Source organism: Pantherophis guttatus, chromosome 2, assembly GCF_059756535.1.
Source record: "Pantherophis guttatus breed Tessera chromosome 2, ASM5975653v1, whole genome shotgun sequence".
Taxonomy (NCBI): domain Eukaryota; kingdom Metazoa; phylum Chordata; class Lepidosauria; order Squamata; family Colubridae; genus Pantherophis; species Pantherophis guttatus.
Genome location: NC_142064.1, coordinates 210,971,419 through 210,994,820, shown reverse-complemented (window position 1 = coordinate 210,994,820; position 23,402 = coordinate 210,971,419). Strand labels below are relative to the sequence as shown.

General features: G+C 37.7%; 1 protein-coding gene across 4 annotated transcripts in view; it reads left to right on the top strand.

The window, feature by feature from the left end:
- Positions 1 to 23,402, top strand: part of PCBP4 (poly(rC) binding protein 4) — a 47,626-nt gene that overhangs the window by 10,329 nt on the left and 13,895 nt on the right. For 3 of the 4 annotated variants that reach the window (XM_034439783.3, XM_034439790.2, XM_034439806.2), the window contains 8 exons: positions 14,545 to 14,714; positions 15,250 to 15,273; positions 15,363 to 15,395; positions 17,277 to 17,393; positions 18,129 to 18,260; positions 18,689 to 18,817; positions 20,238 to 20,312; positions 23,294 to 23,338. In XM_034439783.3, coding sequence (XP_034295674.1) covers positions 14,604 to 14,714; positions 15,250 to 15,273; positions 15,363 to 15,395; positions 17,277 to 17,393; positions 18,129 to 18,260; positions 18,689 to 18,817; positions 20,238 to 20,312; positions 23,294 to 23,338 — 666 coding nt within the window. In that variant the 5' untranslated portion in view covers positions 14,545 to 14,603. Of the gene's footprint in view, positions 1 to 1,276; positions 1,428 to 14,544; positions 14,715 to 15,249; positions 15,274 to 15,362; positions 15,396 to 17,276; positions 17,394 to 18,128; positions 18,261 to 18,688; positions 18,818 to 20,237; positions 20,313 to 23,293; positions 23,339 to 23,402 lie in introns of all 4 variants that reach the window. The other variant, XM_034439799.2, reaches the window with a different exon arrangement.

Here is a 23,402-nt window from a genome sequence, read left to right as displayed (position 1 = left end):
ACAAAACCTCACATGACGGGAACATGACATGGCAAGTTTGACACCCGTGATCTATCTAGATTAGATGATTGAGATTATGAAGTCAGGGTAGAGTATCTGAATTTAAAATCACAATTCTTAAAATTCTATTTGTTTCGAATACTCCCAGTTCTTCTGCCTTCTACCTGGTTTTGTATATGGTAAGAATATAGAAAGAAAAGCATAATGGAGGGAAGCCATACAAAAGTAAAATACGTTGATATTGTATTTATCAGTTAAATCATTTAATTCATATTATTAGAAATTCAAATAGCATTCAGTAGGTAAAATTTGAATTAGACTTGAATTAACTATTTACAGTATTATTCTTCTATGACATTCAGAAATTAATATCTACAATCCCAAAACCATTTTTAAAATTATGTTAAATTTTTTGGAACAAGTACAAATAATATTTATCTCCAGGTCTTTCTCTTTTTCCCCCATCCCAAATCATCCTTACTTTAAGCATGAAGATAAATTTGTTCTATTCAAGGAATAGCATAGAAGATTTTATAGAATTAACTATTAAATTATTGATGGAAACTCTGGTAGTGATGGATATATTCTGCAAAAGATTTGTCACAAGTTCTAGTGAGTCAAGTTCAATCCTTTTCTCATGAATTATTTATGTTTCATCAGCTCAGACTATTATCAGCATTTGAAGGATGGTATACATCTACTTCATTGAAAAGCAAGGGATTTTTTTCAATCTTATATTAATCACACCTCTTATATTAATCATAAGTCTTTAAGAACTTTAGGAAGGCAATCTAGAATCACTACTTGATGAATCTGATTGGAACTTTAGGTAGAGAATGTGATGCAAATTATCAAGCACTGAGCATGAAAGTGATCTACGAGTGGCATTCCGTTCTGTTAAAATTACAATTATGTAAGCTTTTTAATTTTGTTGGTACAGTTGCTATCTTTGTGATTAGGGACAATTAGGTAGTTGCTTCAAATGAACATTGCTAATGAACTATTGTTGAAATTAGAGGATCATTCAACTGACTTTCACAGTTAATACTGTTGTTGGTTTATTGTACATTTCCCACCCCAATAGATAAGAATTCATGCTGCCTAAGGAATTGATTCATTTTCCATTGCCAATACAAGGCTTCTTTGCCGATAACACTAGAAAACTGTAATACATCTGGTCAGTGACATTTAAAAGTGCTAGTTAAGTGCTTAGGCTGAAAAAATGTAAACACTTCAGTAACCAATTATTAATTATATTGGCAATAATTTTTCCTAGGGAGACCATTAGGAAACTCCAGGATTATAGGAAACAAAAACAATGCAGCATTCTTTGGTATTGTTGTGAAGCGTATGAATGTGCCCATATTATGACTAGGAGATCAGCGTCTTTCATCCTGCCAAGTGATGGCATAAGATCATCTTTCAAGGCAAGTTTGGCTTGTGGTGATTTCACAGGCACACCTATGTAGCTTTACTGTTTCATGGTCTAGACCAGAGGTGTAAAACTCGATTTCATTGAGGGCCGCATCAGGGTTGTGTTTGACGTCGGGGGGTGGGGGCATGGCCAGAGTGCACATGGCCAGTTTGACATCACTCGTGTCAGTGCCTGTGGTGGCCCGAGCACACTACCAGTGAAAACGGGCTCCCAAGCTCCATATTCAGCCATGACGGCCTCCTGCAACCCTCTGCCAACGCAGCCCTCCTGAGCTCCATTTTTGCTGGCAGAGGCACCACGAGCCAGTCCTTCGCTGTTTCCAGGGCGGCCCCATGGGCCAGATCTAAGCACCCTGCAGGCCTTGAGTTTGACACTCCTGGTCTATACTGTAGCCCTAGGATTTCTTGGCATCCTTCATCTAAAGCTATTGCCTTTGGCCCTGCTTAATTTTTATTAATTTTTATTTTTATTAAATATTTATTTATTAAACACAATTAAATATTAATTGACTAGATATGACCCCTTTGCCGGGCAGTAGCATGATCTTCACTGATTGTTTTTACCCTTTTTTGCAAAACAAGAGGCTTGATTTGGTAAGCAAGCATGCTTCTGCTTGGCCCAGTCTAGGCAAGTTTTATCACATAAAGCTGCAATCCCCACATCTATCACTTGAATCAGTGTAAAGTGTTTTTGAATAAAATTGCATAATAGTGGACTGTAATCAAATTTAATCATGATATATATATCATTACCAACAACATTAGAAATCCAAATATCTGAAGATAACAAAGGAAGCATATGTGCAAATTTACCTAATAACACAGTAACAACACATGTAAAAATTGCATAGCATTTTCATTACAGTATTTTAAATAATAGTCCAGGGTGGTTTGGTTTGGCTCAAAACATCATCTGAAATAGAGGATTTGTCATCCTGGGTTAAAAAAACAAAATTAAATGTTATTTATTTGAAATAAATTATTAATAATAATTTTCAAATAAGTAATATATTTATTTGAAATAAATTATTAATAAAATCATGAAATTTAACAAAGGTTTGATTTCTCCTGGGAAACAGAAACTAGAGAAAGGGTTTATTGGTAACAGCCAATTATATAGAAACATACCTGAAAAAAACTTCATAAATATAGGCTAGCTGCCAGTAATTCCTCTGACTGAGAGCATAACTTTAGCGATATAAGATCTAACATTTAAAGAAAAGTGATTCTACAATTGATCAAAAGGCTTATAAGCAGTAATGTATCCAACTAACTATTGTCCTTATTTTTTGAAACCTATGCAAATATTTACTGAATTTATATGTTGCCCAGTAAATTAGAGTTGATCATAGGTATTTACTACAAAGTGCAGTGCCAAAAAACCATGAAATCTATATTGTGACATCTCACCATAGATCCCACAATATCACAATCCTGACCTTTCCCACTTGCATTCCAGGGGTGTTGTCACAAAGCATTCACAGCCCTTGCCCACTTTTCCCTACTGAATTTGTGGGAAATTGTACAGTAATGATTTTTGCTATTGCACAAGAAATAGTTTGCACTGACTTTGATAAAAATACAAGCATTTTGTTTTGTAATGTTCCTCTGGAGGAACAACACTGGAGGTTCAAAATATTTTCGAATCCTTTTTGAAGTAGTCAGTTGTCCCATTTGTGATTGTTATTTATACAATTAAAAGTAAACTTGGCCGTTTTAAAAAAGAAATACAGAGAAAACAATATATAAAAACAAATTTAAAATATCATGTACCCATTTAATAAATTAATAATCATAATACCAAAGCAAACAAAACAAAAATAACCCAAGAATTAACTTGCTGAAATTATATATACATTTAGTCCAGCCCTTTCCAGTAATGGGAAAGGGTTAGGCTGAAAGACAATATTGAAGCACTGATCACATCAGGAAGGAGTGTGAGAAGCTGGAGAAGTACCAGGGCTTGAAGGAGGAACTAGACAAAATGTGGAGCATAAAGGCTGAAGTGGTTCCAGTGGTGGTAGGAGCACTCGGGGCTGTGACTCCTGAGCCTAGACTAAAGTGACTCCAACAGATCCCAGGAACAACATCAGAGATCTAGAAGAGAGTAAGGCTAGAAATAGCAAGATCCTGTGCAGAACCCTCAAACCCTCAGTTCTCTGGTAGAGGATACACGATTGTGGAAAACAGACACATAGGGGTAAAAAGTGTAGGAAGTTAGCACCCACCCGTCTTCTAGAAAAATGAAATATTCTAGGAAATATTAAAACGGCAGAATATTTCCCCTAAAAGAGAAATAGAAATCTTAAGACAGAAACTCAGCCCCAGCTCCCTACCCCCAGCAGATACTTTGGCTATCTACAAGACAAAAGGCTGGGCCAGTTTATCTACAACACAAAAGACATGGCCCTCGGGACATGACAGGATTAGCCCTCACTCAAGATCCAAACCAGGACAAAGCCATTAAGCCATAATAGGAATTGCCCAAAGCCCATTCATTACATCATCACACAGCAAGATTCAACCAAGCTTGACTCAGAAAACCTACAAGGTTAGTTATGATCCCTACAGTAGCCAATAGTTTGCCACAGGAACAGGAAGCTCCAAGGCAGGGCCCAAGAAAGGGTATAAATCTATCCCTCTCCACTCGATGTGCTCATTTTGCCCAGGACCCAAAAATCCCATGTAGTCCTGTCTACCATTAAACAATCTTTCCAAACAGTCTCCATGTTTCCAGTACCTTTCTCCCCACTTGAAACTGAACCCAGATGGACATTTCTCCCAACAGAAGGGAATTGTTTTTTAAAAAATTTAATTTATTTATATATGTTTGGTGTAGTAGTTAAGGCACTACACTACACTAAATCGGGAGACCATGAGCTCTGATCCTGCCTTAGGCATAAAAATCACCTAGGTGATGTTGAGCCAGAAAACACAAAACTACACACTATATATCAAATTGCATATTAAAATGTGTTTGTTCTTGTAAAATATGGAATCTATAAACAAAGGGAAGAAAACAAACATCTTATTTTTTTTAATCAGTAGGCTACAAATGGGATCTTTCTCTTCATTTGGGGTGGGTGGGGTCTTCCTGTCTTGTGTCTGCTGAAGGAGAAGCAAAGTAAGACTTGCGCTTCCGAGACCAAACTTGTGTCTGGAAGCAATGGTACCTCTTTCCGTCTCTCCATGGCTCTTTGCTTCACCCCATGACTTCACTTTTCTAATCCTTTTTCTAAAGTCTTACCGCATAGTAGTGGCATGCAGGCTCCCTTCTTTAGAAGGTAGAAGAAGTCTGATGGCTTGACTATAGTTGTCCAGCCTGCCATAACTTGTCCTCCTAAACAAAGCCCCAGGTTTTTCTGACACTCAATCTGCCAGGCAAGAATAAAGGCGGTGGAGTCTAAGTAAGCCCCTTAAAACTCTTTGATAAGACAGTTGCCGCCTGGGACAGCTGAGAGATCAGAAGGGAGGTGGTGACCACGGCTGCATTTACACAGCTGTTGCCTTCTCGCCTCATCCCAGGGTTAACTAGCATTTTCATCTTGCTTTACTTTTGATTTTCAGGAGGGATTTAATATCATGAATCTTAGATAATCAAAGACGAAATCACCATAATCACCAATCCAAAGCTTTTTGGAATCCCTAGTTCCCCAGAAAAACGATATCTATGAAATCAGGTCAAGATGGGAAGTACATTGTCCAGCACTGATGTGCCAGAGTGTGAGGAGTAAGATTAGGATTGAGACAGCATGGCAAAGGTTATGTAGAGGGCAGTACTGGTTTAAACATGGATTAGCAGGCAGACATGCATGGAGCATGGATGTTTTGGAATGGGAAAGGTTTTTCCACAGAGAAGATAGAAGGAGAAAGCTGAGATTCATTTCATGCAAAAACAATAAAAACAGCCACAAAAGACAAAGTAGACATGGGAAAGCCTTATCACAGACAGATTTGGAAAATTATTTGGCATCCATGTGTGCTAATTTCTTTAGAGAAATTAGAGGGTAGGCTAAAATTTCACTTGCCAGCTTGTGCAGGGACGTGAGCTCCCATCTCTGAAGATACTAGGCAGATCCAGCACTTGGGCACATCCAAGTCCATCCATTGCTATCTTCCACCTGGCAAAGCACCTGTCTTGTCTATTAATGGTAGTGCCAACCTGAAATGGAAAGAAAATAGAGGCATAGAGAAAATGTATGCAGTCTAATGTTTGATATTCCTAGTATATACCTTGCAAATGATACACTCACAAACTCAAAAGCAAAAGAATGGCAAACATGGGAAAATATATTTCACAAGTTACAAGCTACTTTATCGTAGAATATTTCCAGTGGGAACAGTCACATCCGCAGTCTAAATTATATATTGTTTTGAAGATGGCTATAAAAATGGGAGTTGGGGGGGGCATGTAATATAAATGAAACCAAATAAATATATATTTATTGTATTTCTTAGTTATCTTTCAGTGTAATTCTAAAACAGTATTTTTATGCACTTTTGTTTGGGAATGAACTCTATGATAGTTCCCTAGAGTAGCCTCATGGCCAGATAGGTGGTAAATAAATTTAACAAATAGATAAATAAAGTCAATAAAAATGCATACCACTGTGTTAAACAGTAATGTATATAAACAATTTTTTAAAAAGTAAAACTTATAGATTGCCTTTCCATCACTTATCTTACCCCTGCGTCCTACCTGATAGAGTGGCAAAGCTTTTATTTCTGCATAGAAATGAGCAAAAGTCATATTTTCAATTAAAAAAATTAAGAATTACATCAGTGCAATTTTAACATAAATAGTTTCAAGCAAAGGGATGTAATAGAACCGTGTGCGTGGTGAGGCTTTGGTTTGCAACTTCTAAAGTCTTGTTTTCTACAAATATGTGATCATGACTTTTGACACTTGCTTTATTTCTGTAAAAAATAGACATGACTAGAGAACAGCTTAAATGAGACAGATGGGAATCTGATAAATTAGAGGGCACAGTTAGGGTTAGAACCTGCTATAAAGAAACAAATTCACCCTTACCAGCACTCATAGTAACCATAAAACATTTGTTTAGGAGGTAGGGAGTGAAGAGCCACAACATTTTCTTACATCCATAAGGCATTCCAAACACTTCCATTTGTTTCTTTTCTTCCAGTGATTTCTCTACTGTATTCACTAACCCTCAAATAGCTCATCAAGTAATTTCCTATTACTTATTTTAAACCTTGATCAAGAATTTGGAAATAATGGAGATAATTAGAAGGGGATGGAAAATTCATCAACACTCATACATCTGGTCTAGCCATCAGATGACTTCCTACTTTCTTGGCTGAGCAACAATCTAGTTCTTTTGTGGTTTTATGGAGGAGGCAGGAGGGGGGATATTTTTCCTTCTTTCTGGCTCCAACAAGTGAGCAGGGAATTAAGAAAAACATTTGCAACAACAGGATGAAGCACAACTTGGAAAGAGGGAAGCTCCTCTGTACAGGGGTAGAAAACTTAAACCAACTTCTTGTATGTATTAAACTCAACCTTAGTGTTAATATTTATTGTTTTTAAATGTTTTATCCTATTGTTTTTAATAGATTGTAAACCACTTGAAGTTGCTTCCATAATAAACAAAGAAATAATGACTATATTCTGAAAAACACACACATTAGCCATCTATTTACCATGGTGACTTTTATGACTGGCCCTAAGCAGCTTCCAAAGTCGAACAATAGCGTGACCTGCAAAATACTAATAAACTTGGTAGCAAATCCATTCCACCAAGCACAGCACCACTTCTGACCTAAGACAAGATAATGTATTCCATGTCATCTTCAGTCCCCAAGGCTTTTCAAACTTGCCAGGTCTAAGCAAGTTTCCAAACAATAGGGGAGGGGAAAGGGCTGCTTCAGGATCAAGTTGATTCCCAGGAGGGAAGCCCGCAGTAGGGAGTACTGCAAATATATATATATGATGAGATGATTGTTCTTGTTTACTGAGGACTTTTTGAAACTATTTATAACACTCCAAAAAAGAGAAGTAAAGAAAGAAGCAGGTTATCTTTATCTGCCTGTTCTTGAGTGGAACTGCATTATTAAGACTATTTCATTTCATTTTTTGACCATCCTTAATATGACGCCATTCCTACAAATCTACATGGTCTACAATATATAAAACAAAATATGTATACAGTAAATAATTCATTGTAAAAAAAAAACCCCTCAGCTGTTGGTATGTACATATTTCCAGACCAAAGGGTGTCCAGAAGAAAATTGTTAACTATTTTTCTAAATAATATGAGGGTGGGAGCACACCTGATTTCAGGGGGCAAGTTGTTCCTGCAGCTATTATAAGAATATCCTTCTCCGGATTCCAATCCCTGATATCTTTGATATAGACACCTGGAGACTTTGATCACAAACAGTCAAAAACAAATGCAGTAGCTACATTGGGGGCCAGCATTTCCATGTCATAAGCAAATGTAGTCACCCTTCCCATAATTATAAGTTAGGATTTTTCGAAATGAATAGTATTCAAGGCACACAAAAACCCTCAGAATCTTCACTAGTTAACCTCCTTGCGTAATGGCTATTTGTAAGACCGTGGTGGTGAGGCTATTTTTTATTTAGCTTTTAATAATGGAGAAATGTTCTGTTCAGTGCATTCATTATTACCCAGAGGACCCAGATTGTTGGGGGCAATATTATGTTGACTCTGTACACCGCTTAGAGAGGGCTGTAAAGCAATATGAAGCAGTATATAAGTGTAAGTGCTATTGCTATTAAGTTTGGCATCTCATTCAAGATATGATCTGCAAAAATCAGGGCACCCATTAGATGGCAGAAAAACAATGATCATCTCATGGCCATCCAAATTTTTGCAGCTCTGATCTAATAGTCCACCTATTATTTTGCCTAGATCAGAATCTTCACCATGCGCACACATACTGTAAAGTTTGCTTCATTAATATTTGTTCATTGAAAGCAATAGCCCAATAAACAGGAGCATGGAAAAATCTGGTGTATGAAGAGTCCTTGTGATGTCCCAGTTCTTAATTTGTGTGCCACTTCTCTTCTTTCCTGATCAAAAAATTCATCTTTTGCTTATATTATAAGAATTATGCACCACTACAAATAGTGTATCTTCTTTAATGTAGTTGTATTTTTAGCCTCTTTCAACAGAAACTAACACTACCTAAATCATAATCTAAGAACCTATTTCATTATCCATAATAATGTTCCCCTTTCCCCAAATGCACACTCTTTCTTGCAAACTGTAAACTGTTACTGTATGCATACACTTAGGGGTGCAATTAAACAATTTCTATGTTTATTAAAGAAGATAATTAAAAACAATATTATTTTCTTCCTAAGCTTCTGTGGGAGTTAGCATGTATATCCAGAAAATAAAGATTGGTCTGAAGATATTAGAAACCAGTATGGTTAGTAAATAGATTATTGGATCAGAAAGAGAGAGAACAACCTGGGTCAAATGAAACCAAGACACTCTATTGATAATATGGAGCATTTTTTAGCTTCATCTGTTTTGCAGAATTGTGAATTGAGAATATCAAGTGAAGGAAGAAAGAATGCAAAATAAATATAAATTGACATCCTGTTATCTCTTTAGCTAAAAGCCTCTTTTAAATTTATGTCTAAAAATATAAAATATAAATGTGACTAACACATATGCTCATTGGAGAGTTAGATTAGTTGTGAAAAACCAGGGTTTGATTGACAGGTGAACTATAATATCAGCCACTTTCATTAATATTGCTCTCTTCACCTGATATTTGTTGATCAGGATTAAAATTCCAAGCTGTTTTTATCTAGCCTGTCCCATGTCCCCAAAGACCTAAGCTGGATCCTGTAAATGTTCTCATTTTATTTCCTTATATCAGTATTGTAGAGACAATCTCTATGAAGGTTTTTAATTGTTCCTTCTCAGAATGATTTATCAGGTTTGCAGTAAATTGTGATAGTAAATTAATAAAAATAATTCTCAGAATATTCACCAGCAAAAGGCAAGTAGCAAAAGACATCTTATTTTGAACTTCTAATTAGTGTCTTCCTAAAGGTTTGGAAGTGGCCAGCTAAATGGGTGGATAAGTGACCCCTTTTTTCATTTTCTTCTATAAATATTTATACAATTTCTAAAGCGCCCGAACAGAATGAAGCTTGTAAGACAAAATATGTAAAAAAAAAAAAAAAAAAAAGCCAGCTTTACAAGGTCTGCAAAAAACTGATATTATTACACATTTTATAAATGTATCCTTGGGTGTACAAAAAGACTGTAATGGCATATTACTTTAAACATAGAGGTTAACTGTAAAAATACAGAGATATTATGATCTATGTAAAGGCTATAATAGTACTACAGCATTAATTGTAACTTATCCCCTTTGCAGATAAATACATGTAAAGGGTTTTTCAAGTGCTTTTAAAAAAGATAATGAGACCTTAGTCTTTCTGAGCTTGGCAGGAAGTATTTCTAAGAAAAGGGAGATGTCTTTAAAAATAAAAGCTCTGCTTTAAAACAAGATGACAGCTCAGTACATTTGAATTCAAACAATTAATTTACTTTGCAGTCTGATTCTCTGCATTGTACTCAGAGCCACTTCCTCCTAAGTAATTTCAATGCTTGACTGATTGTAACAACTCACTTTAAGATGATGTTATGTGGTTTTAATTTAAGGAACTTTCACATCATTATGACTTGGAGTATTTTCTGTATACTATCTTATGAGCATAGGAAGTCCTGTAAGATGGTTTTTTGAACCCAGAAATAAATAAGCAGATTTATTCTACTTATTTGAAATCACAGGACAGTTGGAGGTCTCAGTTGCAAAATTAGGAGCAAGCATCAAGATCCATCAGTGGTTTAGAAAAGAGATGATGGGGAGGGTGTATGAGAGAGGTATATAAAATGCACTCCAATCAGAAAGTGAATAGAAAGTGTTTTTTCCCCCTCCTCTCATTGAACTTGATATGGGTCATTCAATTGAGCTGAATGATAGATAATTTGGAGCAGATTAAAGCAATGCTTCCTCATGGATTTTGTTATTTCTAGATCAATGTTTCTTGAGTTTGATCCTAGAACCCTTCACAGGGTTTCACATAATTCTATGAAATCAGAATTATTACCAGCCCATATTGAAAAATACAATATTAAAATCCCATCAAACAATGTTGAGAAGTTGCAGAAGTGAATGTGTCAAGTTTAATTTCTTAATATAATAAATATCAATAAATATAATCCATGCAACCAAAAGTTCTTTGGGGGGAGTCCTCCACAATTTTTAAAAGTGGGAAAGGGTTCAGAGACAAGTTCAAAAAACACTCTTCTAAATGTAACATCAGCCATCCATCCACCCACCCACTTCTGAAAGGATTAAGAGGCAGATTCATAAAAGTTAAGACCCAACAGTTACTAGCCTTAGTGGTTTTACATGATAGCCCCAGCATAGCAGTTGATGCAATAAGAAAAGAGAAGAGCATTATGGGACTCAGGTGGTTTCACTTACAAGCTTCCCAAGGGCATCTCATTATCAGCTCTACTGGCTTGACCTGAGCCAGCATGGCTGTTTCTTCTAATCCGAGGCCATCTGGAGTTAGCTCAGCACTTACCGTAGTACTTGTTATTTGCCTGAGAGACACTCCAGTAATGTGGCCAAATCTACTAATGTTTACTGTTATTCATCATGACATTCATACTATATTTCTGGAGATCTGATTCACAGGACCAGTACCAGGATTTATTCTGATGTCCTGAAACAAATTTCTTGGGGAGGGTTTTTGTCTGTATATTGTCATATGGAGAATCCTGTAATGTCAAACCAGATTGTCTCTGAGGCCAGGAGTTTCAAAATAGCCCTTTATCATATACCCAGTCCTATTTTTAAGCCCTTGGTTGCTTTGTTGTGGTTGAGCACACAGACGAGAAATGCTAAATCTTTTGTCCTGCAGTCTCTTTCTCTCCCTCTCTCCCTCTTTCTTGTCTTTCTTTCTCTCTCTTTCTCTTTCTCTCTTTTTCCTCACTCTCTGCCCTGATATTATAGGATGATTCCAAAAGGGGAAAAAATGCTTTTGAACAATACTTTGTACACACTACACACATACATCCCAAATTCAAGATGACTGCCAAGACTTTGAGTAAATTGGTAATATTTTCCTATTTATATATTGATCATGTGGAAGCAGACAGGCACCCAGGCAGACAGACGGCATCAATCTCTGAAGTAGCATCAGTTTTCCTAACAGCAAGCACTACTGGACGGAGCCTCTTAAGGGGCCTTTCTGTAGCAGTTCAGATCTTTTCTCCCTCTTGCTAGCCGTATTGCAGTTGACAAATGTTTTTCTCATCTACAGCAGCAGAACATTGGCCGATGCCCCACCCTTGTTGGTAGGCGTGCTTGGCTGGGGCCACTGGAAGAAAAATCACTAAGCATTAGCAAGCAATCAAATATATGAAAGACGACCACTTAGCAGCTCTTCCAATGCCTTCCATTAAGCTGTAAAGAAATAGTGAAGAAAAAAAGTACCATTTCTTGATTCCATGCCAAAACCTGCATCAATCTCTGCAAATGTTTTTCTCTCTCTTAACAGCCTCTCCCCAGCATTTACTTGTATTCAGTTTATCCTGTAAATTGAATTCAAGGGAAGTTTTTGATATATATTTTGATATATCTACGCAGAGAGAGAGAGAGACTTATTCTGAAAGTGAGACAAAAATATTTGTGGAGGTTCTGCTGTCTTAGAAAGCAAAATAAGTATTTTGAGAAAAGAATAAATATCCAGCATTGCCTTGCCTCTAAGAGCTGTGCTTTGTAATGCCATTGTGACATGGTGGTAGAGTTAGCCATGCTCTATACATAACTCCAATGGGATACATAAAAGTATTAAGACAAAGATGGGCTGAGACAACCACCAGGAATCTTTGCAATATATAAACTCTTTTTTCAGGTCATTTCTCATAACAATCATTTTTGGTAAAGCTGAAACTGAATGCATATAATTGTTCCTTTCTGTATGGTTTTCATCTATGGATTTATATTAATTTTCCTCCAACCTGGCACCTCTTATAATTCCCCAGATAGCATGGTCAGCAGAGGGATTATGGAAGTTGAACTGCAATACATCTGGAGGACCTCAGCATAAAGCTGATATATCTATAAATAGGTCACTTGATTTTTGTAATTAAGGTATGATAGATATCTGGAGCCAGGTGCCATCTTATCTAAGTAGAGATTTGTGCATATAGGAAACACACTTGCAATCATAAATTGGATTTTTTTTTTTTTTTGCAGGGGGTGGGGATTCTCATTGCTAACCAGAATCATCAGTTTCTTCTGCTTTGGTTTTTCTGTGTGGATGGTAGCTGGGGAAAGAAGGATCTCAAGCAAGGAGGAAATGTATCTTTGGATCTATTGTCCACAATTTAACTTCATAATGTTTGCTTTCAGCTATGAAAAATTACCATTCCATTCCAGGGAGGCATAAATAGATCAATATTATTTCTGGAGCAAGGAGGATAGGAAGGAATGGTTGAGCTGCGTGTAAGAACGAGATTGATCCATCTGTAGATACAAACAAGTCTATAGACTGTTTCTCTTCAAGATACATTTGGAGTAAAAACTTCTCCTACTTGTATAAGTAGCTATTCTAGACATACCGGTAGTTTGTAGAACAAACTGAAGTGACCTGGTTCATCCATAATGCCAAGTCATAAAGCATGCTTTACATATTATATCTGTCTTCACATACCATATTAGGTCAAAATCAAACAACCATATTTGTGACTGCTACTTATATACCTGGTAGGTTGGTAAATATGTGTTGGTGGATGAATACAATTCCATATGTATGTACTTGAATAAATATGACCTCCATGATTGTTCACCCTGCAGTTGGCTTCACTACTGTGTATTTTTTAAATGTATATGGATTATAATATTTTACAGATCAGATATAGATATGTGTTTCCATTAGTTTTCTCCTTCCTAATGGCTAAATAAGCCATGTTTGCTTATATGATGTTTCCCTTCATCACAATTATCATTATTCTCCAGATGCTCTGAGACAGGAGTATCAAGGGATGTTGCATAAAAGCCAACCCCTTCTTACTAACATTTGACTGAACCCTACTAAGACCAAATAGCTTTGGATTCGCGGCGCTCCGGGATCCAGGATTTTGTCAACTTTGACTCTGGATGGGGTGGCACTACCCCAGACAGACCTGGTCCGCAACTTGGGGGTTCTCCTGGACTCATGACTTTCTTTCAAGGAACAGGTGGCAATCGTGGCTAGGAGAGCCTCTGCACAACTTTGTGCTGTGTGCCAGTTGCAGTCTTTTCTGGATCAGGATTCCCTACACTCAGTTGTTCAGTCCCTAGTCATCTCACGACTGGACCATTGTAATGCACTCTACATGGGGCTACCCTTGAAGAGCATTTGGAAGCTACAGCTGATGCAGAATAGCAGCACGGTTAGTTTTGGGGGCCCCAAGAATGGCTCCTGAAACAACGCTGCACTGGTTACCAGTCTCCTTCTGGGTACAATTCAAGGTGTTGGTGATCACCTTAAAGGCCATACTTCATGGCATTGTTACTTGAGAGACCATCTTGTCCCACTGGGATTGGCCCATACCATGCGTGCCGGCAGAGGAGGCCTGCTGTGGTCCTGTCAGCCTGAGTATTCCGGCTGGCGAGGTCCAGAAGGAGGGCCTTCTTTGCTGTTGCTCCTGCCCTCTGGAACATCTTGCCCCCCTTTGAGAGGTTGGCCCCAATCCTATCTTTTTGTAAGAGCCTAAAGACGTGGCTGTGCCAGTCAGCTTGAGGCCCCAGTGGGGAACAGCACAATGGAATGGTTGATTGAGTAATAAGAGATCCCACCTCTCCCCCATTCCACCCTTGTCCTTCCCATGTCTTTGACTGTAAGGTTTGATTTTAACATGTTACTGTATGTTTTAACTAAGATGTAACTCCAGAATTATCCTATGGTAAAATGGGTGGCCAATAAATTTTATGAATCAATAAAATACTAATTGCCCTTAACCCTCCAACTTAAGGAGCTGATTTACAAGGAAGATACCATATGAGACTTTTTTTTAAATTTTTCTCTCTGCATCTGCAGATTTGCCGACTTCAACACCTTCTAGGCCCAGGGTGTTGATTTTCCTTAGAAGCAAATCCATGCATTCCTACACCGTGGCATCACCAGATAGGATGAGTGGCTCAGATAATGGATTGGAGGAAACAGAACTCAGCATTACTCTCACTCTCCGGATGCTTATGCATGGAAAGGTAAGTACATTAGGACTGCCATATTAGGCTTCAGTCTTGGTCTCTGCATAGTTAGTAACAAATCTTGCACGGGGCAGAATGGCCAGTTGAACTGCAGGGAAGTATTATTTTGCAAATCCCAATATTAAAGCCTGGTGTGCTACAGTACTGTTCCAAATTTGCATGCGAGTCTGAAATATTATCTCCAACCTATAGTCAGTTTTTTAGTACTCTGCAGAGACGCTTGAAGTGCAGTTGTGAATTAATCAGTTAAAGCAAAATAATGGATTAAATTGCCAAGGTGACAAGATTAATACAAATTCAACATTAAGTTTTTTAAAACATCTAATAGTGAAGGAGAAGAAAAAGAATGATCATGAAAGGGAGAATAACCCTTTCATTTAATTTGTCAAATCATGAATTAACTTTATTTTATTTTTTGAGAAGGTGTGTGCGATTGCTTCCTCATTTTCCAGCCAAAAGTATATGTTCAGGCATTGCTAGACTCTTACAGATTTGGATATCTCTTCTAACCCCATTTCTCTTGTCTCTGCAGGAAGTTGGCAGCATCATAGGCAAGGTAAGATCAATGCAGGTCACTCTGTGCTTTCAAAATTCCTTTGCTCTACATTTTAAGACTAATTGTCTTTATTGTCCTTAATCCTACAGAAAGGAGAGACTGTGAAGAAGATACGAGAACAGGTAGGCATCATGGGGGGAAATAGCCCAAATACAGGTGATCTGCTATTCCAGCGTTTCTCAAATTCGGCAATTTTAAAATGTGTGGACTTCAACTCCCAGAATTCCCCAGCCAAACAATTTGGGAGTTAAAATCCACTCATCTTAAAGTTGCTGAGGATGGGAAGAAGCTATCTACTTGATAGTTCTAGCTGGATGAATTTCTAACAAAAGTGAAAATCTGTTGGGAGAAAGTAGGGAGGCAGAATGAGGATCAAGAGGAAAGTGCTAGAAAATATGGAGAGACAGAAAGCAGGATCAACCTACTTGTAGTCACTATTTTTCTGAATGTAATTCATAACTATTCTAAAGTAGATTCTTCAATAATAAATACACTTCCCTCTAGCTCCTCATTGTCATTGAATAAACTTAAACACTACTAGATGAGATCAGTACCGGTATTTCTACCCTCAAAAGTCCCAAAGGTGCTTTTTCAGGAAGCAACTGGACTTTCTTGTTGTTGTTGTTGTTTTTGAAGACGTTTCGTTTCTCATCCTAGAAGCTTCTTCAGCTCTGACAGGATAATGGGGAATGGAAGAATTTATATTCCTTGCAGACAACTATCCCCACTATCCTGTCAGAATTGAAGAAGCTTCTTGGATGAGAAACAAAATGTCTTCAAAGAAAACCTTGAAAGCTTGAAAGAGCCTGTAGTACAGTGAACTAAAGCACTGTTATTAACAACTGCTGCTTGCAATTACTGCAAGTTCAAATCTCACCAGGCTCAAGGTTGACTCAGCCTTCCATCCTTTCAAAGGTAGGTGCAATGAGGACCCAGATTGTGGGGGCAATAAGCTTTGTATAAATATACAAAAGTATGAAGGCTATTGCTTAACGTATTGTAAGCCGCCCTGAGTCTCCGGAGGAGGGCGGCATATAAATTAAAATAAAAAAAAACAAAAAACAAGAAAGTCCAGTTGCCTCCTGAAAAAGCACCTTTGGGACAACCATAACCTGGATGACTGAGAATCTCTACAGAATCCTCAGAGATGCTTTAATACTATACTGCATGAACCTGCCCAATGATGGCGCTCTTTTTTTCCAACATTGCTGTGCCTTTTTTTTTTTTTTTGAAGCTTTACATCATGTCTTTATTGATAATTAACTGCCACTGTTGGATTTGCCAGCTTTATTTCAGTATTAATCTAGGTTAAGCTCACAATGCAAAAGACTTCATGAGAACAGGATTGGAAAATAGAAATGAAACAGAATTTATTATCTATATTAAATATATTATTACATTCTATGATGCAATAATAGTAAGAGGACACTATAGGTATGACGACCATTGACTTTTCAATTTATCCTCTCTTGAAATGAGAGGATTTGATTCTCAAGTAGCAGATTTATTTTTATTCTGTTCAGTTGTGTCCAATTTTTAGGTATTTCCTGGACAAGTCCCTGCAGTTTTTTCAGCGAGGTTTTTCAGAAGTGTTTGCCCTTGTCTCCTTCTTAGGGCTGAAAGAAAGAGAGTGGCCCAAAGTCACTTTGTGCCCAAGGTGGAATGAGAATTCACAGTCTCATGGTTTTTAGCCTGATGCCTTAACCACCACAGCAAACTGTTCTTTTAGCAGATACCTCTCAGACAAATGCAGGGATGAGAAAAAGAGATGTGAGCCATGAAGTCGTTGCTTCTAATTTAAATTCAGACTAGACTCCCCAAACAGACAGGGCCTATCTCTTCTGTTTCTCAGCCACATCTGCAGTATGCCGATAGCAGCCAGCTACTTGGCATATTGGGATGTTTATGAAACATTTTGTGCACTTGGTAGAAGCGTTCTATAAACAATTAGAAAACTTAAAGCCTATTTTTCCATGATTATTCCTGGTTTGCTGTGTCTTTAGAGTACTGCCCGGATTACCATCTCAGAAGGATCCTGCCCTGAGAGGATCACTACCATTACAGGTTCCACGGATGCTGTTTTCAGAGCTGTTTCCATGATTGCCTTCAAGCTGGAGGAGGTGAAGTAGCCCCAGTCTCCGTCTGCTGCATGTTGCTCCCAGAGCATGTCTTACTTGCTCACATTAAGTATATTGTAACACTAAAAAAATCTATCAGTTTTCCATTAAAGCTAGAAGCTTTCCAGTGAAAGCTGGCATTGGCCATATAAACCATGTCTAGTTATTGAGAGCTTACAATGGCTGTTGCATCTATGATCAAATGGTGAGATTTCATACCATTCCTGCCAAAAAGAAGGAAGAGAGTTATGCAATTTATTTTTGAGAAAATTGATTTTGTAGTGGTGTTTTGAAGCAGAGTTCTTAATAATTTTCTGGCATGTACTGTATCTCCTTAAAGCATTAAGGTTAAACAGCCATTTGTTGTAACATGCTTCTCTTGGTATATATAGTTTAAGTTTCCCTAGGAATTCAAAACAACCATATTAAAGCCAATGGGGGTGATGTCACTGTATTTATATCTCACCAAATTGTATCTGTGATTTAAAAAACAAACAAAAAACAAGACAGAATATTATTAGGAATGCAGCATGCCAAAAAAAAAAAAAAACCCAAACTGGATATCAAATATCATCAAATAGCGGATCTTAGAAATTAGGAGAGGAGAATTAAATTCTTAGGATTTTTTTTTTACCTATAATGGGGGTTTTAACACAAAATTGCGTACAAATAATAACTAAATATGGCTTTGAAAGGATCCCTTTGCACTTGAATTGAGTACAAATTATTTTATTTCAGGACTTGGGAAATGGAGCAACCAATGGAGGTACCGTCTCCAAACCACCCGTAACACTGAGGCTGGTCATCCCAGCTAGCCAGTGTGGCTCACTCATTGGCAAAGGTGGAGCCAAAATAAAGGAAATCCGAGAGGTAGAGCCTTCAATCGTTTTATCTTGTTCACTTGAGCATTACTGTTACTTTCTTATTTTTTTTTTATTTTTTGTGCCTTAACTTTTTTCTTTTCTAGTTTCATTGCTATTGATGTGATGCTCCCAGAGTGAGTGGCTTAAATCTCAGAAACCGGCTTGCACACTTCTTTCTTGTTAAATAAAAACTGAAACTAAGTTTACAACTTTTTTTCATTTGCATTTCTTTGTGAAAGTCAAATGAAATATTTTGTTTGTACAAGAAGTCATATCTATGTCAGGGAAGAGGTATCACAGGAAACATTTAGATCTCTGAATAAATTAGCTCCTTCAAAAAATGCCATAATAATCTCACGGGATTACAAAATGTTCTTGACCCAGCTCCATGTAAGTAGAGGCTGCTGAGAAAAACAGAGCATTTGTTCATTCCAGACAACAGGTGCTCAAGTCCAGGTGGCTGGAGACCTTCTCCCCAATTCCACTGAAAGGGCTGTAACAGTCTCTGGAGTACCAGATGCCATCATCCAGTGCGTGCGACAGATCTGTGCAGTTATACTGGAGGTACAGCTTTTGTTTACTCTCATGTGTCAGGCGAGGATAACACTCTGCTCTTTTGTGGATAAATGGGACTTTGGGTTCAGAGGCACTCCTTGGGTACTTCAAAACCTTGTATCCGCTTGAAGTGCCATTCTGATTTTTTTTTCCCTGTGTGGCCACTGTGGATACCATAAAACCTCCCCTCCCACCCTGCCCCACATTGCGGATATAATTTTAAATGAACAGTGGCGGCAGCAATGCATGTGTATTGTGAGCTGCCCAGAGTTGGTTGTAAGATGAACAGCTACCGTATTTCCCCAAAAATAAGACCAGGTCTTATATTAATTTTTGCTCGAAAAGATGCATTAGGGCTTCTTTTTCTGGTTAGGTCTTATTTTTGGGGAAATACGGTACTAAATGTGCCTGTCTGACTGACTATCTTAACTGGGGCTTATTTTTGGGATAGGGCTTGTATTACGAGCATCCTGAAAAATCATGCTAGGGCTTATTTTCCAGTTGGGTCTTATTTTGGGGGAAATACGGTAAATAAATGTTGGGAAGGAAGGAAGGAAGGAAGGAAGGAAGGAAGGAAGGAAGGAAGGAAGGAAGGCACATCCGCTTATGCACATGCACTTCTTTATTTGTAAACATTTTATACTGTTAATAGTCTGCTGTCTAGCTGCTTTTCTACTCTAAAGAGAAAAGATGGTCATCCCCGAACCTTTCTTTTCTATTGTGTAGCGATTTGATTGGTCAGATGGCCTATAAAGAAAGATTTAAGTGTACCTCTAGCATATTACTGTTAATTCCTATTTGCAGCTGCCAGACCTATTTCTAAGGAAAGCAAACAAGCAAGCAAAAAAGGACATTTGCATAACTGTCGAGTCAGACATTTAAATGAGTTAAGTATCAAGTACCCTCTTCTAGATACTGTGCTTTAGGATTTCAGGCAGGAATCTTTCACAGCAATGCCTGACCTTCTGAACACCAATCTGGTGCTCCCTTTCTGAGTCGTTTGCCCAGAAGACTTCTCCCACCTTGATTACACAGGGGAAGATGATTTCCATAGCAGAAATCTTGGGATAATTTTGATTTATCAAAATCTGCAGTTTGCTGGACAGCCATGTCAAAGATAGATTTCCTTCCCAAAGGATATAGAATAAGTAGCAACTTTCCTTACTCTCTTGTATTCTCTTCCTTTAATTGTCTACTAGGGGCAAGAGACTAAGCATGATCAAAGGTGATCTTTTACTTTTCATATCCTGCCCATATGCTGAAATTACTCAGCATAACCAAACGGGAGTTAGCTAAAAATATCCCCTCTTGATGTAATGCCAAGAATGCCTGTTGTATGATAGAAGGCAGTGCCTGTTGGCATTAGAAAGCAGCTTGGGGTACAGAAAGGTATCATTGTGCAGTGATACTTCCTTCTGATTTCCTTCAGTCACCCCCAAAAGGTGCCACGATTCCTTACCATCCCAGCTTGTCCTTGGGACCGGTTCTCCTGTCAGCCAATCAGGTAAGAGACCTTTAAATAAACTATCAGTAGATTGTTTTGCCAAGACATAAAGAGGTTTTGGGTTCCCATGTTATGATAGCATTAGTGGGAAGAGGTTTGAAAGATGGGAGTTGGATGGGCCAGCAAGAAGACACGTGAAAGGCAGGACGGTGAGAGACTAGAGATTGAGCAGGCCAGCAGGAATGTGCTGGGAACATGGGGGCAGATCAATAGGAATATTAGCTGCAGCAGTTGGGAAAATGCTGGAAAGAGGAATCGGGTATCCAAACCAGCTTCTGCCTGATATAGGTAATACTCTCAACATAACTGGAATTTGGATTGCCATTTATTGAGAGCAGTTGGGATACAATATTAGGAGGGGGAGCTTGCCTATTTACGATATGTGTGTAGTAGTGGAAGTGGCCAGTTGTAAAACATTTCCTGGCAGACAAACTGGCAAGGTTGCTATCTTCTCCTAGTGTTAACCCCAAGAATACAACTTTAAGTTGTTCTTTTTTTTTTTTTTTTTGCATTGATGGGAGTGCTTCCAAAGAAACCACTGGATACATTTTTACCTTCTGGGGCTGAGATATTTTCTTGTAAATGAAGAAGATGCTAGAAACTGGTTTGTCAGGCATGAAAAGAAAGGTTCACACAGTTAAGCCGATTTATTGCTAAAAGACCTATGTACAAAAATCTCAACTAACTGATCAACACCTGGTTAGAGTTATATAAGGGTCATAAGAGTGGAAGTTTGTTTGTGGCTACATAGGGATTGTAGGCTGATCCCTCTTTTAACTCCACCCCTAAATTCTGCCGTTGCTTCTCCTACATGGTGCTTTGTTTGCAGCATGCCAACTTCCTATGTATTCCTGTATCATTAAAAGAATCTAACCAAAAAGAGTCCAGAGTTGATGAAAATACCTATGATCTCATTTATGTTTGATGATAGAGGGAAATGGGCAGCACATAAATTAAATAAATAACATAGTGTTTGCCTTGGAGAACACAAAAGGATTTTCTTTAATTTGAGCATCCTGATAACCTTGAAAGGAACCCCAGTGATTCTCAGCAGTCCCTGAAGTGAGAGAGCTGACCATGCACTGAGCAATCATTTCTTGCGTTTCTATAAGTCAGGACAAACCATTCTTAGTAAGAGATTCTGACTAGAAGAGTGAGGTTTAAGGGGTGGTTTCAGACTTTTAGAGACAGAGGGAGGGAGGGAGGGAGGGAGGGAGGAAGGAAGGAAGGAAGGAAGGAAGGAAGGAAGGAAGGAAGGAAAATATAATCAGTTTGTCAACTTTCCTGTCTACGTGAACCCCAGGTTTTATCTGTTCATTTATTTTGTATGGCCACCCATCTCACAAAAAGCAACTTTCGATGGCATACAGCAATCAAATAAAACAACAAAAATAAATACAACAGATATAAAGATATAACAATCTACATTAAAAAATAAATATTATAAAAAAAACAAGTATACAATCCCTAGGCAGAGAAAGGATAAAGATGCACACCTCAGCAAAGAAGAAGCATTCTCTGGTTCCCTGGGAGCACAGGACTGATAATGAGGTCTTGAGGAAGTTCTGGAATATCATGGATGGAGCTAATCTAATATTTGGGAGAAAGAATGTTTCGTTAGGGTTAGGGTTAGGGTTAGGGTTAGGGTTAGGGTTAGGGTTAGGGTTAGGGTTAGGGTTAGACCACAGCAGGGAAGGTAGGTCCCTAACTGATGGCACTCATAGCATGTGTTATTTCTTTCTTATACTAGCATTGAAATCCTAGTACAATCTAACTGCTAATATGAGCCAAATAAAAGCAGAATAATTAAAAAAACAAAAACAAATTTTATGTGTTTATTTACTGTCAGTCACAAGGAGACTGACAAGCACTATGCACATTCCTAATTTAAAGAATTACTGAAACTACATGGAGATAATTAAAGATATGTAAAAGATATGTAAAGAGGAAGAAAAAATGTTCTTCACCAAAGCTGCATAATAACAATTGACAATATAATCCAGATTTGGAAGTGTCATAATTTTAATTTCCGCCAGACAGGATTGCCATCTGAACCTATAAGTCTTAGGGAGAAAAAAACAGATATTAACGTATTATATAGTAAATCAGTTTGTAGGGATTTCAATGAGACTTCACTATAATTTTGAACAAAAGCCACTACTGTTTTGTTTTTCTTGCACTGTTCTACTTTGATGATCATAATGCACACAGTATTAATTTTAATCACTTTTTATACTGCAGTACAACTGAGAAACATTAACTACTGTTTAAAAATTAAAACATATTTACTAGATGGCCAAAGATGTATGAGTTAATGCACAAAAATGCTGAATGACTGAATAAATCAAATTACTACTGCGTATAAATGCTCTTAGTAAAATGAATGAGGGTGACTTAGTTTTAGCCAGTGACAAAGCACTGATATACAGTATATTCAACTTTTCTTGGTAACAATCAGCATTAATTGTAAAGGTGTAAAGGTGTTGGTGGCCATTTTAAAATAATATGTAGTAGTACTTAACTCTTCTGAATATTAAACTCAGAGCATCTCATTTACATTTCAGCTCAAATAAAATAGATCATAAGAGGAGAATATTGTGTAAATTGAACAAACTAAAAACGTAACACATTAGGTATGGAAATGGCCATTTTTTTTTGTAAATGAAAAGGCTCAGGCCATTCAATCAAGCTTGGAAAAGAACATTTGTTTTGGCAACCTAGGGTAGCATCAGAGGCAGCTCTGCTTTAACTAATGGCAGACAGGTGCAATGCTTGCTTGAACCCTGAAGTATCTTTTTAAAATCAAAATGGGAAACATTGTCCAGCTCTCTTTTTCTGCTGCAACTGCACCTGTCACTTTTCCCCTATGTTTTTCTTTCTTTCTTTATTCTTAAACCCTTTCAATAAATGAACTTTTCAAGGAAGCTCTAATATATTTTCAGAATATCTTTCTTCTTTGTCATTATTTTCCCATGTTGTAGGGATTTTCCATGCAAGGACAATACAGTGGAATATCTCAAGCTGAGGTGAGTCCAGCCGGCAATTTATATTTAAACTCCAGGTCTTCCCCTCTGTGATCCTCACAACTTG